The 18,511-nt window shown below is 42.2% G+C and overlaps 1 protein-coding gene across 1 annotated transcript in view; it reads left to right on the forward strand.

The window, feature by feature from the left end:
- Positions 1 to 18,511, forward strand: part of CLCN2 (chloride voltage-gated channel 2) — a 2,181,634-nt gene that overhangs the window by 1,400,033 nt on the left and 763,090 nt on the right. Inside the window, 1 exon segment of the mRNA XM_044070805.1 lies at positions 1,886 to 2,064. Coding sequence (XP_043926740.1) covers positions 1,886 to 2,064 — 179 coding nt within the window.

Consider the following 18,511-nt stretch of genomic DNA (forward strand, 5'->3'; position numbering starts at 1 on the left):
TTTTTACATCATACTGACTTGTTGACATTCTTTTGCATAAAGTGGATAGTAAGAGCTTTCTGACTTGTCACAAGACCCTCCTTTTCATACTACTAACAAACTTTTAGTTTCTTTTACCTCTGATTGGGAAGATGAACCTGTCATTAAGCAAATGTTAGTGGCCTGGTTGGCTGCTTACATTACGTTTTGTTATACTCAGATGGGAACGCCTTTTCTTGGCCCTGAAGCCCGTTTCACTGGAGTTGTCATTGCCACCACTGTATGTTTTCATGAGCTGTTTGTACAGAAATCCTGTGATGCAGTGACCTTGACTATCAGCCATAATTTTATTTAGTATTATTCCCTTCAGTTAACCTCTTTACCTGGACAGTACTTTATGATCTGCTATCCTGCCGCTCCCACCTCCTGTCTGTAATAACACAGTTATTTTTTATGCATAAGGTAAAATCCTTTTTATTCTAGTCGGTAGAAAACACTTTTTTAAATATAAAATTCCTGTTGCAACGCTAGAGCTTCATGGACTTACAGTGACTAGGGTCTGAGACAATCGAGTCACTGCGGAATAGTGGTTTTATTCTGTCGTGTGTCCCTTATGCTTTACTATGGTTGTCATTCTTTCTGTTAATGATGTTTGTAAAATCGAGAGCTACAATGCAGCGTGTAACCTTTTACTGTAAACTTAAAAATTATCAGAAGCACCCCCTTATGCAGAAAGAGTGCCAAGGAAAAGACTCTTACTGAGATCTACAAATATCTGTAGGTTTACACACAGGAAAATATTAATCCCAGTGTTTTAATGAGAGGCTGCCAAGTTACCAGAGTGAATGCTAGCAGAAAGAGCGTGTTGTAAAGTGATGCTCCTGTTTTGAAATCTTGCATTGCAAATCCCTGAACAGCAAATGTTTGTTCTGCAAACATCAAAATCTGTCAATAATATTACAGCTAATATGTAGGTGAAAATTATTTATTTATTGATTTTTTTTTTTTTTTGCACAGAGGGCTTACATCTCCTGTACTCCACATTGGGTTCAAGCCCCCCCCCCCCCATCAAACTTATACCATCTCCACAGTTGCACCAAACTGAGAAAAGGTGGAAGTCCTCAAAGCAATAAGCAGCAGCCTGGAGCAGTCATTTTTTTCATCCTTGCAGGAAAGTGCAGGTTGATTGTTGTGATCTGACACACCAAGGACTTGTGGATAAGCCATAATGATGAAGATTTTCGATTACAAATGTGGATCTGAATGTCATTAACTGTCACTTAAATTGCTACATGGCCATAAGGGAAATCACTTACCTTCTAAACTTAACATTGTACTGATAATTGGTCACCTTTATTGAGTCCAGTAAGCCACCTGGTCAGCACTTTTTTAAGAAATGTGTGTGCAGCTTGGAAGCATCCCATGTTTTACTGCTAGTTATATTTCAGCTTTTGTCTGCTTATGTGACTGATGGTGATCTTCAGTCATTTCTGACCGCTCGTAGGTGTAGGTAAACTCTGTACTGGAGAATAATCTTTCAGTCATCCCAGGAGCCAAAGCAGCCCTCCTTCCTTGTCCTATTTTTGACATTTTTTCCTTTACCAACATGGCACAAAGGTATGTTATTAGATGCTGGGTACTTGCATGAAAATGCAGTCCTATCATGTCAGGCAGTAAGCCCTAGTATTTTTGCTGTTACTGAAAAGAATAGCTTGAAGTTCAGTTTTGTGTGGAATTACTGAATGTTTTAGATTAAGTATTACCATTTGTAATTAAAAAAAATGTATCTCTTTTTTTTCTGGTGCTTTTAGCTTACTTGAATGCACCTGGATGCATATGCTGTTAGTGCTTACGTCACAAGCCTTTCTGTTTACTAAAGTTGCATTGAACTGCCCTTTCTCACTAGACAGTATGATCCTTCTGGGCTCCATTGAGAAGTCACAGCTGCTGAGACTCGTTGACAAGCAGCTGAGTCGGCAGAGGAGGATGGAGTACCTTAGGGCCAGGAAGAAGTCTAGTCAAGAGAACCAGACGATTATCGATGAGAGAAGTCAGCGCCCTCTAGACTCAGGAGTGAGGTTTCAGGTGAGTTCTTGTAGTCTTCCTGAGTGTGTGTGTGTGTGTGTGTATATATATATATATATATATATATATATATATATATATATATATAAAGGAACGCCACTTTCCTCGGCTATTGCTTCATCTCTACAACTTTATCATATGTTGCAGTCCATTTCTTTGCAGTGCTGCAAACTGTTACCAACTGTTTTTTCAAATTCTATGTTTCTGCTTTATTGTACGTATTATTTCCTTCATCACTAATTTGTTATGTAATGCTTGTTCCTGTAAACTTGTGGCAGATACTGTCAATTTTTTTTTTGCTCTATGTATATATTGCTCTTTCTACCTCAGTTTGTCATGTAGCGCTGTTTTTTATTGTAACACACACCTAGGCTGAGACAGCAAATGGTAAGTTCTTGGTCAGTGCTCTGCATTGGTTAAATAAATAAATATATACATGCATACATACATACATAACATATCATTTGATGGTAACATAGTAGTCTTTAAATTTAGTAGGCCAACGTAAGTGCATGCCTGTATCTGGTAGCTTTTTGTAGTGCATTTGGCTTGAAGAATAACATGTGACATTTTAGTGTTAACAGTATGAGTGAAGTGACCCTAAGAGAGAAGCTCAGGAAGTCATCAGAATTACTTGGCAACACATTGACTCGCTTTCTAACACCAGACTGCAATACTTTTTTATTTCTCTCACTGGAACAACCCATTGGCTGCACTACCTGCATCCAGTCAGTCCATTCATTCTGTGGGGTGAGGGCAGGGTATCCTGAGGCTAGGCAGGAGCCCCACTGTCCATTCATTCCTGCCCAGGTAGCCCTATCAACCCATTCTCTCCCAAACATTGAACTGTAGGGATTGGGCAACTTTGCTGGTTCTACGGAGCAGCCTACCCTTCTCCAGTGGTGTTCCCACTTCCCTTGTGGCAGCTCTCTGAGCTCTGCTGCAGGGAGTATGCCTCTACAGGCTTACATGTTTACATATATTTGCATAGTAGCAGTGCATGTGTATTGGCTTATGCTTCTTAGGTGTCGAACCTAGTGCTCCTGCTAGATGTCACACTTGGAAGCCACGTCTGCCACCCTCTCCACAAGGTAGGTGATCATACATTGGCCTCTCACTCCCATCTTTTATGGCCAGTTCCATCTGATGCCTAAGCTGTTAATCTAGCTTGGGTACCATGGACAACATCAGGGCTCAAACACTGCTCCCCTCCCCATTTTGCTTATTCATTCTGTGTTAGTCAGTGCTCTCCAAAACAGTGCATTTTGCCAGCTCAGTCATATTGATTGTATTGAGCCTGCAGTTTTATAACAGCACTCACACTACTCTTTAGGCTATAACTGGAGCTGGTACCTGCCATACATGTAAGTAGCATGACATAACCAATGGAATTATCATGGTCCAGTTCCAGCTGCAGCAAGCGCAGACAGTAAATGTTTTGTAAATATATGCTCATGCATGCATACAGATGCACAGTTCTGTAAATGCTAGATCCAACCTGATGAAAACGTCCTGACCTGTCTTTTGTGGAGGATGTTGCTTCTCCTTTAAATGGCTCTTTATGTACTCATTCTGTCGTCGGCATTTTATTTTTATTATAGAAAGGCACTTTATAGGTATAAAGTCGCATCAACTGTCTTTCTTTGGAATTAACATATAAGATAACTGTACTGATTAAAATAATACAACATTTGCTACAGGAGTAATTGGTGAACCAAATCTGGACAAGACAAATGTGCAAATGAGCTCTCAGGAACTTTAGGCATATTCATGAGCACCGTTCTTTTTTTAGCAAAGCAGAAAGGAACTGTTACTTTATTTAAAGCTTAATTAGCAGCAGAAAATGCCATGTGTATTTCAGATAGATTTTAGTTCCTCTCACTGTCTCATTTTGCTTGCAAAAGACTCATTCTGTAAATTAGCTACTTTTGAAGTGGGTGAGTGCTTTTCTTTTGCTGTCATTACTTAACTTTAGTGTTATTAATTAAAATGTGAAGATTATTTTCCTGTGGGAACTGTCTCACCTGTATTTGGTTAATCTTAAGAATATTAATGTCAGTCAGCAGTTGCTCATAGTAAAGAGTGACGTCTAAGGTACTCTGTTTTAAGGCTGTCTGTTCTTTTAATTGCAAATTAAATAAAGAATTTTCAGTAAATCAGTGTAAGAAACGGCCTTTCACAGACAAGGAGTACAAAGGTGGTATAAAACGTAATCCGGCATTAGGCAATTAGATGAGTGTTTAATGTTGTAGTAATATGTTTTTTGGTGGCAGCTGTAATTGTGTGTTATACTGATGCAGATTACTTGTTTAAAGAGCTGGTAAGGTCAATTTAGTAAAATTCAGATTGTATGGAAGTTACATTGATTGAGATTTTATTTTTTGAGAATGACACATTGAATGAAATTCCATTTGATCAGTGCGATTGTTTTTAGTGCTTGTACAGGTCAGTCATTTTAGGGTTAAAGATGGGATTTGTGTTGGGATAGGAGGGAAGTTTGGGTTAAAGGAGGAGTTTGGGGGAAGGAATGAACTTTTTATTGGGTTAAATTTAAGGCTGTGAGTAAATGCGCTTCTAGTGTTATATGTGCTATGTGCCCTATAGGAGTATGTGAGGACTACCTCAGTAAATAGTATGGATACGTAGATGCATTGTTGCGTTTTGTGCATTTTCACCAACATTTTGTATTGATAAAATGCATTTAATTCTTTTGTCAGCTTTTTTATTTCCTTCAAGAAAGTGACCTAGATCCATTGTTATATCAATGGATTGTCTTCTATTTAATTTTAAACCCTACTTTTCTTCTTTTTTATGTCTGTTCAAAAAAAAAAAAAAAAAAAAAAAAAATCTTGTTTTCCTGCCTTACTGAACTAGAGTAGTCCAGTTTCAGAGTTGCTGATCCCTGGGCTTTGTTTTTAGTTCCTGTTACTGATCCATTGCCTTATTAGGAAGGAGGGAAGTTTCTTTGCTTACCAGTGGGAGTGGGAAGCACTGAGCGGCCTTTTTGTCCGATTTGGTGAAGTTTCAGCCAGAAACTAGTAGTCCATTGGTCGTTTTGGGCCAATTCCTAGCTCCTTTCAGCCCCCTGCTATAAAACACGCTAAACGCGTTTTCCAGCTTGTACCAACTCAGCACAGATCCTCGTGGTGGCCTGCAGAGTGATCCAAGCAGCAGAGAGCTAAAAGAGTGACTTTCTACCAGATATAAGTATTTTTGTGGCTTTCCCACTGTTATTAAGCTAGCGACTGCATTTCGCCTGTTTTACTGCTACTTTAAGTGATTTCTGCATTTTACACTGTTTATTGCACTTTAAGTTACTAATTGTTGCAAATTGTTTCTGTAGGCTACACACTAAAGTGCGCTAGCCGATTTAAAGCATTTATAGCATTTACTGTCTGTTTTTCTCCTTGTCTCTGTAAAAAAAAAAAAAATCTCTTGTTTTCCCGCCTTACTGAACTAGAGTAGTCCAGTTTCAGAGTTGCTGATCCCTGGGCTTTGTTTTTAGTTCCTGTTACTGATCCATTGCCTTATTAGGAGGGAGGGAAGTTTCTTTGCTTACCAGTGGGAGTGGGAAGCACTGAGCGGCCTTTTTGTCCGATTTGGTGAAGTTTCAGCCAGAAACTAGTAGTCCATTGGTCGTTTTGGGCCAATTCCTAGCTCCTTTCAGCCCCCTGCTATAAAACACGCTAAACACGCGTTTTCCAGCTTGTACCAACTCAGCACAGATCCTCGTGGTGGCCTGCAGAGTGATCCAAGCAGCAGAGAGCTAAAAGAGTGACTTTCTACCAGATATAAGTATTTTTTGTGGCTTTCCCACTGTTATTTAAGCTAGCGACTGCATTTCGCCTGTTTTACTGCTACTTTAAGTGATTTCTGCATTTTACACTGTTTATTGCACTTTAAGTTACTAATTGTTGCAAATTGTTTCTGTAGGCTACACACTAAAGTGCGCTAGCCGATTTACAGCATTTATAGCATTTACTGTCTGTTTTTCCTTGTCTCTGTAATAAAACAAAAAATCTCTTGTTTTCCGCCTTACTGAACTAGAGTAGTCCAGTTTCAGAGTTGCTGATCCCTGGGCTTTGTTTTTAGTTCCTGTTACCGATCCATTGCCTTATTAGGGAGGAGGAAGTTTCTTTGCTTACCAGTGGGAGTGGGAAGCACTGAGCAGCCTTTCTGTCCGATTTGGTGAAGTTTCAGCCAGAAACTAGTAGTCCATTGGTCGTTTTGGGCCAATTCCTAGCTCCTTTCAGCCCCTGCTATAAAACACGCTAAACACGCGTTTTCCAGCTTGTACCAACTCAGCACAGATCCTCGTGGTGGCCTGCAGAGTGATCCAAGCAGCAGAGAGCTAAAAGAGTGACTTTCTACCAGATATAAGTATTTTTGTGGCTTTCCCACTGTTATTTAAGCTAGCGACTGCATTTCGCCTGTTTTACTGCTACTTTAAGTGATTTCTGCATTTTACACTGTTTATTGCACTTTAAGTTACTAATTGTTGCAAATTGTTTCTGTAGGCTACACACTAAAGTGCGCTAGCCGATTTACAGCATTTACTGTCTGTTTTTTCCTTGTCTCTGTAATAAAACAAAAAATCTCTTGTTTTCCGCCTTACTGAACTAGAGTAGTCCAGTTTCAGAGTTGCTGATCCCTGGGCTTTGTTTTTAGTTCCTGTTACTGATCCATTGCCTTATTAGGAAGGAGGGAAGTTTCTTTGCTTACCAGTGGGAGTGGGAAGCACTGAGCGCCTTTTGTCTGATTTGGTGAAGTTTCAGCCAGAAACTAGTAGTCCATTGGTCGTTTTGGGCCAATTCCTAGCTCCTTCGGCCCCCTGCTATAAAACACGCTAAACGCGTAAGCGCGATTTAGCGCTGAGTTACCACTGTTGCACACAAGAGCAGCGGCGGTTAAACAAGGTTAAACTATTTGGGCCATCCAAATTCCACTCTTCCAATTTTCCCTTAAAACTACCTTCCTCGAGCTGTACTGCTGATCTAACCAGCATATCCTATAACTGAAAAGTTCATCTCTACTTGATTCCCAAGTAGACTATTCTCTATCTGTAAAGCCTAGCACTTACTCCTACAGTACTTGCACCTTGATAAAGCACTCTTATTATAGATAGTACCCCACCAGCCTAAAACCCACTTCCCCCGGAGTCCTTTGAAAGTCTCTTTATCTACTACTTCTAGTATGTCGAGGGATCAGTTGCTAGTGTCCTCTCCAGCTCAACTGGTGAACCTGGGAATATTGAGGCAATGTTACAACTGCCTCATGTACACAGACAATCCTCTCCTTCTCCCACAAAACACAAATACATGCAAGAGATGCAACTATACGGCCAAACTGGAGGTTGAACTCTCTCAACATAGGACTGGCAAGACCAGACAGGAGGAGAAGGTAACCACACACAATACATACCCAGTCACACATGGTACCATCACAACTTCAAATCATACACATACTCACACAAAGACATACTCGGAGGCTCTGATCAAAAATTTACCAAAACAGCAGAGGCCACCAAAGCAGACACCCAAACAACTACCACCTCACGACCCAACACATGCAACACATAGACCACACAGTCAGAGTGTCAAACAGTCACAGCCCTTAAGGCCAAACAAAATGCCAGACACACTTGTCATTGGTGATTCCATAGTCAGACACACTGACGTCCCGCTCACCAGACTGAGTAAAGAGAAGGTCACAGTAAGCTGCCTGTCGGGCGCTAGAATCCGCCACATAACGCAAGCACTCAGGTCTCTCAACAGCAGGTACAAGCACGACTCAGTCATTGTCCACGCTGGTGTCAACGACCTGAGACGTACCTCCTTGGACTACATGAAAAGGGACATCGAGGAGCTCTCTGATTATGTAGCCCAGGCAGGTATGACCCTGACCTTGAGCAGTATCCTACCTTCACCTAGAATGATGCCACAATACAGTGATAAGATGATCAGCTTTAATAATTGGCTTAAATTCTGGTGTCATTCAAAGGGGATCCAATGTCTGTCTGCCTGGGATGACATGCTGGACAAGCCACGCTGCTTCGCAAGGGACGGCTTGCACCTGTCACCCTGGGCTTCCGGATATTGGCAAAGGCTCTTGCCACCCCATAGTGCCTTTTTAGGCAAGGCTCAAATTCTAAACCTACCACCCTAGAACACCAAAAAGGAAAAACTAAGGGTAATGCTGCTCAATGCCAGAAGTCTCAATCTCAAGATGCACGCACTCAAGGCCCTTCTCAATATGGAGAACATCGATGTCTGTGCTGTGACAGAAACCTGGTTCAAGGCTCCTGAGAGCACCCCAGCACTAACAGGTTTCACCTCATATCATGCGTTCCGCCCCAAAATCCGGACAACACCAAGAAAGGAGGGGTGTCCATATTCATAAAGGACACCCACACCTCAAGGTTGGTGGCAACGCACGATGCATCGGAGACCATCCAGGTGCAATTAACCATAGGCAAGACTGCTCTGCAATTTGTAGCATGTTACAGGCCACCCTCTCAAACTCAGGAACCTCACATGGCCTTCCTGAAAACATTGGAGGGATAAATGTATCTCCAAACACCATCATACTAGGTGACTTCAACTACCCTAATATAGACTGGGAACACTACTCAAGCCCGAACACTCTAACCCAAAGATTCCTGGAGTTCATAAACTCAAATGCCATGGAACAACTAGTCACCATCCCCACAAGAGGAGAAAACATACTTGATCTCATCATCACGAACATGGGATCAAAATGTTCAACACCGAAGTATACCCCTCACTGGTGAGATCAGATCATAAACTAATCTCGCTGGAGGTCCTCATCCGCCCCACCTGAAACAAAAAGACCACAGTGAAAAACTTCTCAAAAGCCGATTTCACACTTCTAAAAACTAGTGTGGTCTCCTTTAAGGCCCCTGAGCCAGTGGTAAACATTACTCAAACCGCTGAATCACTTACAAATGCCTTCCACCAGCACCTACAGGACTGCATGGATCAGGCAATCCCAAACAAAACTAAGACTCTCTGTACCAAAGGCAAGCGTCCAGTCTGGTGGACCCCAGCCATAAACAAGCTCTACAACAAAAGGAGGAAGCTACTACAAGATAGAGCAAAATCCTTAAAAGGTAAGACACCTTTGATCATTATAAGTAAAAAACTAAGAGATCTCATAAAATCATCCAAGGCAAATTTTGAGAGAAAAATCGCCAAGGACTCTAAAGAGAATCATAAGGCCTTCTTTAGCTATGTTAGAAACCTAGGAGGAAACTCCCAGATATGCTCAGAATTAGTTCAAAATGATGTGAAAATTACTGAACCTACACACATTGCCAACATACTGGCTGACAGCAACATACTGGCTGACAGGTTCAGTGCAAACTTCTCCCCCCCCTCCCCCCCAAAAGGAGAGATATCTATTCCAGAGGATTGTAGCCCCCCAAACATCTCCAACGCCCAGGTGAGAACTGCCCTCACTAAAGCAAAAAACACAGCATCCATGGGACCGGATGGTGTCCCCGGCTGTGTGCTTCATGAACTCAACGAGGAATTAAACCCACAGTTAGGACAGCTGTTTAATCTTAGCCTCACCTCAGGATACGTACCCAAGGAGTGGCGCACGGCGACTGTGGTCCCACTTCATAAGGGCGGTGCCTCCACAGACCCTGGAAATTACCGCCCCATTAGCTTGACAAGCCTTATCTGCAAAGCCATGGAGAGGATCATAATGGAACTCATAAATAAAGACATAGGGAACTTGCAGACTTTGGATCCAACTCAGTTTGGCTTTGTCAAAGGCAGATCCTGCCTCTTAAACTTGGTTGACTTTTGAGACAGTCACCAAGGCCATTGATGAGGGAAAGGCAGTCCATACACCCTACCTCGACCTGGCAAAGGCCTTCCACACAATACCCCACTCAGGTATCATCGAAAAACTCATCAGCTTGAATGTAAACCCATACATCACAAGATGGGTTGCAAACTGGCTAAGTGACAGAACCCACAGGGTCAGAGTTGCTGGAGCCATGTCAGACTCAAAGCCTGTCACAAGTGGTGTCCCACAGGGCTCAGTCCTGGGTCCACTCTTGTTCGGCATTTACTTTTCTGAAGTACAAGCAAACACAGGAGGGTTATGGCTGACAAAGTTTGCAGATGACTGCAAACTGGGCGCCATAGTCGAAAACACATCTGACACAGATATCCTCCAGAAGGGCCTCACAGAAATGGATAACTGGTGCCAGAGCCATGGCCTGAAGTTAAACGCCAAAAATGCATAGTCATACCCTTCGGGAAAAACAAGGTTACCCCTAGCTACCATATAGGTGGCAATCCACTGAGCACAGAAAAAGTCATCAGAGATCTGGGGACCCAGGTTGACAGTAGCCTTCGTTTGACACTCATGTTGCTAAAGTAGTTAGGAAAACCTTCTCTATCACCCACCTGATCATGAAGGGATTCACATCTAGATCAAGGGAGGTCATCGTCCCCTGTACTCATCACTTATTAGACCTATGATTGAGTACAATGCCCGCTCGAATGTATCTGACCAGACACCTGCTGCAGCTTGAAAGGCCCCAAAAGTTCCTCACCAAAAGGATAAAGGGTCTCAAAATATGTCTTATGCTGCCCGACTGAAAGAACTCCAGCTCTATTCAGTCTCATACCGCTTGCTCAGAGGTGACCTGTGCCTGACATATAAGGCCATGTCAAACCCAGATTTGATGAATATGCTTCACCTCAAAAAATCTAGATCCTCAGAACCACAAGGGCGGGAGACTTAAACCTTGACACGGTTATAAATAGAACGTGCTGGAGGGACAGATTCATCACCCAGAGACTCCCTATGCTGTGGAACAAAATCCCGGTACATGTGAGGCAGAGCACCTCTCTGGCCTTGTTCAAGAGGAATCTTGACCAATGGATGGGAGATTGCAGATATACCCCAGGGATTACTTCAGTGTCACTGCTTGACAGAGGCACAGCAAAATGATAGGCATAGTTTTTATTCAAACTAAAGGGGTGGCGAAAGCCACATAACTATAGGCTAGGCTTATAAATGCCCTTGGGCAGATAGCCTAGTATGAACCTATGAACCTATGAGAGCATACCATCTTTAGGATTATTTTCCCAGTTTTTATCTACTTCTGCTTTAATCACACCAGATCTCCTGGTATTCTTCACTTAGCTGTCACAAATTATGTACGGTTTGCTTCCTCATACCTGTAGACACTCACATTTTGGCATTAAAAGAGGAGAGCAGACGTCTGAGGTTTGTTAATGATAACCACTGCCTGCTGTTCTTCCTGATAGCAAATGCTAATTGAGCAAAATAGTAGATACAGTCTGTGTACAGTATCCACAAGCAGACACTGACGTGTTTAGGATTCTGTTTTATATGCATTGCCATCCAAATAGAAGTGTGGCATGCTGTAGTAGTATAATTGCTCCCAACACCATCTATACTTATGCTAAGACTCAACCATAGCACTCAACACGAGTAAATAGAAAATGTTTCTCAGAATGTTTTACCTACAAGCACCTCTAAAGTTTAACCCCCCCCCCACCTGTGCCATGCTTTCATTGGTTGTTCAGCACTGTATGTGTAGCGTTATGTCATTTTACTATGAGAACATCTGCTGAAAACATAATAAACATACCTGAGGCATGGTATTTTAAGGTCTTTGTAGCTTACTACCACACAGCAATAACTTTACCTCTCATCATTAAGAAGCACTGAAAATGTACGGCAAACTTATGGCTGTAGAGGACAGAGATGTCCTGTCATTACATGATACTGATGTGGCTAAACTGTATCAGCTGCAGCTGTAGCCAGGGTAAAGGAGTATGGAAATGCAGAAGGAAAAGTGTCATTTAGTTAGAACTATGATGCTTTCACTCTTTCTATAGTAATACATTCTGCTAGCGAAATAAGTGCCTGCATTTGCATGATGATTAGTCACGTGTGTATTAATTATTTTTGCATTTGAAAAGGGATTTACAGTATGTGTCTGAAGTAGCACTGCCACTGACAAATATCGCTAACCCATGACAAACTAGACAGGTCAGCAGTGTAGGCTATTAGGCTGAAGCAGCAAACATTACTAGTCAGCTCTGTCTTGCAGATTTGAGTTTAGTTCCCATGGATCCACATGCATAATGGTTACGTCACTGAAAAAGACCCTAGCTCCCAAATCGTTGTAGGAAATTGGTATTTGTGACTGGTAGGGCTTAACTAGTTAATAAAGACATAGTAATTTAAAAATATATATAATATACGTTTTATACAAAGCTCTCTTCACCCAAGACTGGACTAGACAGTCAAGAGGAGAGGGTAAACACTTGCACCACACCACATCCATCACATAGTCCTTCAAAACCTACACCACCAAAACACACACATAGAATCAGAAAACACACACCTACATTCACAGAGGCTCTCAATAAAAATCTGCCCAAGCAACAGAGACCTCCAAAGCAGAAACGCAAGCACCTCCACCCCCCCAACACATAGCCCACAAACTTAGTGTGCCACCTAACCACAGCCCATAAGGCATAACAACGTACCCAACACTCTAGTCATAGGTGACTCTATAGTCAGGTACACTGATGTTCCACTCACTAGGCTAAACAAGGAGAAAGCTACTGTCGGGTGCCAGGATTCGCCACATACCGCACGCATTCAGGTCACTCCATAACAAGTACAAATATGACTCTGTAATTTTCCATGTTGGTGTGAATGACAAGAGACATACCTACCTGGACTACATGAAAAGAGACATGGAGGAGCTCTCTCTGATCTTGTAGCGCAGGCAGGTATGACCCTAGCCCTGAGTAGAATCCTGCCATCACCCAGAATGATACCGCAGTACAAGGACAAAATGATTGACTTCAACAATTGGCTAAGCTTCTGGTCTCATTCTAAGGGGATCTGGTATCTGTCTGCCGTGAATGACATGATTGACAGACCAAGATGCTTTGCCAGAAATGGCCTGCACCTGTCATCCTTGGGATTCTGGATACTGGCTAAGGCTCTTGCCACCTCTATAGTGCCTTTTTTAAGAAGGTTCAAATGACAAATTCACCACTGTAACAGGTACAAGCAAGCAAAATTTGAGGGTAATTCTACTCAATGCTAGAAGTCCAAATCTCAAAATGCACTCACTCGAGGCACTCCTTAAAATGAAGAACATCGACATCTGTGCAGTGACAGAGACCTGGTTCAAGGCTCCAGAAAGCAACCCTGCTTTACCAAGCTATAATTCATACCACACCTTTCGGCCACCTAAGCTGGATCGAAACAGTAAAGGTGGAGGCGTGTCCATATTCATTAAGGATATCCACGCCTCCAGGCTAGTTGCTCAGCATAATGCATCTGAGATTATCCAAGTGTAACTAACTCTGGGCAAGACCGCAATCCAAATTGTAGCTTGCTACAGATCCCCCACCATTACCCCAGGAGTCTCACTCCTCATTTCTTGATACACTGGAAAATATTAGGGTACAACTGAAAACCCTAATTAATGGGCGATTTCAAGTACCCCACCATTAACTGGGAAAACTATTCATGTATCAGCTCTTTTGCTCAACGTTTTCTGGAATTCATAAATTCCAATGCCTTGGATCAACTTATCCACACCCCCACCAGGGGCAGCAATATCCTAGACCTGGTAATTACCAACATGGGCAACTGGTGTTCCACACCAGAGGTCAATTCCTCGTTGGTCAGATCCGACCACAAGCTAATCACCCCCCCCCCCCCAATTAGGGAAACCACCGTAAAAAATTTCTCCAAAGCCAACTTCATGCTTTTTAAGACAGAAGTGGAAAACTTCATAACACCCATGCCGACGGACAATAGAGGTACGACTGCTGAATCCTAACAAATGCACTTTATAAGCACTTACACCAGTGCATGGATCATGCTATCTCTAACAGAACCAGGATACTGTCCTCCAAAAAAAGGAAGCCGATCTGGTGGTCCCCTGCCGTAAACAAACTCTACAACAGAGGAAAGAAACTGCTGCAAAAAAGAGTAAACTCCCATGATTGGATTAACTCCCTGGCCAGCCTAAGTAAGAAGTTGAGATCCCTCATAAAATCCTCCAAAGCTAGTTACGAAAACAAAATTGCCACTGTTTCTAAAGACAACCACAAAGCATTCTATAGCTATGTCAAGAATCTCATTGGCAACACTCAGATCTGCTCTGAGTTACAGCACAATGACACTAAATGTACAGAACCAACTGATATTGCTAACATCCTGGCAAATAGGTTCAGTGCTACCTTTACCCCCCTTCTTACCCCTAAAGGGCCCATCTCTATACCGTAAGAAGGGAAAGTTCCTGTAATCATGGCTGCACAGGTAAAAACCACACTCTCCAAAGCCAAGAACACAGTATCCATGGGACCTGACAACATCCCAGGCTGCGTTCTACATGAACTAAAGAACAAACTGGCACCCCACCTAAGTGCCATGTTCAATCATAGCCTCACTTCAGTCTTTGTGCCCACTGAATGGCACACAGTGATGGTTATTCCACTCCACAAAGGGGTCTCCACCACGGTCCCCGGGAACTACCGCCCCATTAGCCTGACGAGCCTGGTCTGCAAGGCCATGGAACGTATCATCATGGAACTTATAAACAAAGACATTGGTAATATCCAAACTCTGGACCCCACCCAGTTCGGGTTTGTAAAAGGCAGATCATGTCTCCTAAACCTGATAGACTTCTTTGAAGTAGCCACCAAAGCCGTAGATGAGGGTAAGGTGGTTCCCACAATCAATCTAGATCTCGCCAAGTCTTTCAACACCATCCCCAACTCTGTAATTTTAGATAAACTCACTAAACTAGGTATAACTCCCTATGTCACAAGATGGGTTGCCAACTGGCTCACTGACAGAACCCACATTATGAAAGTAGTAGACTCCAAAACCAACTTCAGACCAGTGACAAGTGGAGTACCACAGGGTTCAGTCCTGGGTCCTCTCCTGTTATTCTGTACTTCAGAGAAGTAGATACCAAACACAGAAGGTCTTTGCCTAATGAAGTTCGCAGATGACTGCAACTAGGAGCCATAATTGAAGCTCCTAATGATGTGGACATCCTACAAAAGAGTCTCACTGAGAAAGATGCCTGGTGTCAAAGCCATGACTTCAAGCTCAATGCCAAAAAGTGCATTGCCATCCATTTTGGTAAAAACTCTGTACCCATGAACTACCACATAGGTAGTAGTCTACTTAACACTGAAAGTGTGATAAGAGACCTTGGGACACAGGTGGAGAGTAGTCTCTCCTTTTATAATCACATCACCACAGTAGTCAGGAAATCCTTCTATGTGGCACACCTCATCAGAAAAAGTTTCTCATCCAGGAAAAAAAGAGGTAATTGTTCCCCTCTACTCATCACTCATTAGACCCATTATAGAGTACAATGCATCTTTTTGTATGTACCTCACAAGACCTCTACAACAACTGGAAAGGCTGCAGAAGTGCCTCACAAAGAGAATTACCAGCCTCAAACAGATGCCCTACGCAGACCGTCTCAAAAAACTCCAGCTTTACTCTGTCGCATATCGCATACTCAGAGGCGATCTCTGCCTAACATACAAAGCTATGTCAAACCCAGAGCTGTCGGACATGCTCCATTTACAGAAATCCCAATCCCTCCAAGCTACATGCTTTAGGGACCTAAACTTTGTCACCACAATAAACAGAACATGCTGGTGGGGGATATATTCCTGTCCCAGAGACTTTCCATACTCTGGAACAAACTACCTATCTATATCAAACAAAGCTCCTCATTAGCACTCTTCAACAACAATCTTGATGGCTGGATGGAAAATAGGAAATTCACCCCGGGGATCACTTTTGTGGCTCTGCTCGACTGGGGCACAGGAAAATTATTTTCTTGGGTGGCAATAGCCAAGGTACCTTTTTGGCTTGGCTTATACTTTTTGGTCCACTCACAATAACTAACTCACAAGACTGGACAAAGAGAGGGTCACTGTGATTTGTCTTTTGAATGCCAGGAATGTTGACCCCACAGGGCTCTTAGTAAACTTTCACCTGACATATATGTCTATAACATGGTAGTTGCCCTTCTGGTGATGAGCAACTTAAAACACAGCACCTTAAGGGACATTAGATAAACATGTCAGAACGTTCCATGTATGTGAGAAATGTACACAAGACACTGGGCCTGAGTTAAATCCTTTTTTCACTTTGAATGATTCCTAGGTACAAAGAAAAGATAATTGGATATAACTGTTAACTAAATAGATGGTGTTATTCCAGGGGAATCCATTATATTTCATCATGGGATGAGATGTTCAACACTTCAACTTCCTTTGCTAAAACTGGCCTGCATCTCTTGTTCCAAAACTTACACATACTGGCTAAAGCCTTTGCTGCCCATAGTGTCTTTTTAGGCGGAGATGTTAATGACATTCCAGTGTAACAACCACACAAAATCCAGATTTAAACTACAGTAAGCTTGCTGTGCTCAGTGCCAGAAGTCTCAACATAAAGTTTCATCTCTTGATGCTCTCCGACATTTAGAAAACATCCATGTTTGTGTCATTCCGAAAACTTGGCTTAAGTGTAAAGAAAACACTCTGTTGTGCCTTCAGGCCTGATGGAAACTGTGATGGGTTACCTGCATTTGTCCAGGACCATAATACCTCCAGGCAGATTCCTCTCAAAGTATGTGTCCAAGCAGGTATAAACCTAACCTTGAGCAGCATTCTACCATCACCAAGAGTGATACCGCAATGCCAGAAAAAGATTGTTAATGTCAGTAACTGCCTTATCCTCTGGCAACATTCAGAGCGGGTACAATGTATATCAGCCTGGGAAGAGATGGTCGACTGCCTTAGCTGCTTTGCCAAGGATGGCCTGTGCCTCTCCAACCCCAAGGCTTTCATATATAGCTAAATCCTTGTTCACCTCCATATTGCCTATTTTAGGCAATGTTAGTTAACATTATTCAAATAAAATTATAATATTGCTGCTTACTGCTAGGTGCCATAACAAAAAACTCCAATCCCTACATGCACTCCTTGCCAGGGAAAACATTGATATATGTCTCATCATAGAGAACCTGGTTCATGACCATCGAAAGCACTCCATCAGTGCATGGTTTCAATGCCTAAATAACATTCCAGCCTACCACATTAGATGAAGGTTTCAATACTTATCACACATTCCAGCCTACCACATTAGATATAGCTAAATCCTTGTTCACCTCCATATTGCCTATTTTAGGCAATGTTAGTTAACATTATTCAAATAAAATTATAATATTGCTGCTTACTGCTAGGTGCCATAACAAAAAACTCCAATCCCTACATGCACTCCTTGCCAGGGAAAACATTGATATATGTCTCATCATAGAGAACCTGGTTCATGACCATCGAAAGCACTCCATCAGTGCATGGTTTCAATGCCTAAATAACATTCCAGCCTACCACATTAGATGAAGGTTTCAATACTTATCACACATTCCAGCCTACCACATTAGATGAAGGTTTCAATTCCTGTCACACATTCCAGCCTACCACATTAGATGAAGGTTTCAATGCCTACCACACATTCCAGCCTACCACATTAGATGAAGGTTTCAATGCCTGTCACACATTCCAGCCTACCACATTAGATGAAGGTTTCAATGCCTATCACACATTCCAGCCTGCCGCATTAGATGAAGGCACTAATAGGAGTGATGCCCCCATATTCTTAAAAATGCTTCATCTCCAAACTCAGTAGACAGAGTAATGACCTGGAACTCCATGTCCAACTTACTATTAACAAAACCCTGTAACATATCATGGCTACCCCATACCTCCTGCCTAACTAGTATGGAATCCCTATGTATTAAGTCAAGCACTGTTCTCCTAGGATACTTCAGCTATTCCTCTTTGAACTGTCAGACTTCTTCAAATATGTATGCCCAGAGATTTCTGAACTGCATCAATATAAACTTCCTGGACCATTTAATTGATTAGTTGTGAGTATGTTAACTGGTTTGGGAGTTCAAGCCAGTTTAATTGTTTTATTGCAAGGCAGTGGTGTGTTTTATAAGCTTGGTTGGTTGTAAATTTAGCTGTTTTGTGGTAGCAGGAGGCTAGTTTAATTTTATACATAGTATTTATATTTGTAAGAATAGGGGAAGCATATAACAAAGAAGGAAGGAGTTATACTTAAGTTATCCTTTTCTTTGTTAGAAGTGGTATAGGTCAGAGTTCAGAGTCACAGCAGGTTCTTCTTATATTGATTTGTGTGCTAAGTTTAGTGTAGATCACTATATGTTTGGCTTCTCTGGATTGTTTTTCATTCATTACCGATGGTGCAAAGTGGTTCATCTAGGGGTAGCAGTGAACACTCCAGGAATAGCCCATTTCCCTTCATTGGAGGTGTTGCACTGTCTTCTAGTATGCTGGAGTTACTG

Source organism: Protopterus annectens, chromosome 4.part1 (genome assembly GCF_019279795.1).
Source record: "Protopterus annectens isolate FY-2018-M chromosome 4.part1, PAN1.0, whole genome shotgun sequence".
In the NCBI taxonomy this organism is placed as follows: domain Eukaryota; kingdom Metazoa; phylum Chordata; order Ceratodontiformes; family Protopteridae; genus Protopterus; species Protopterus annectens.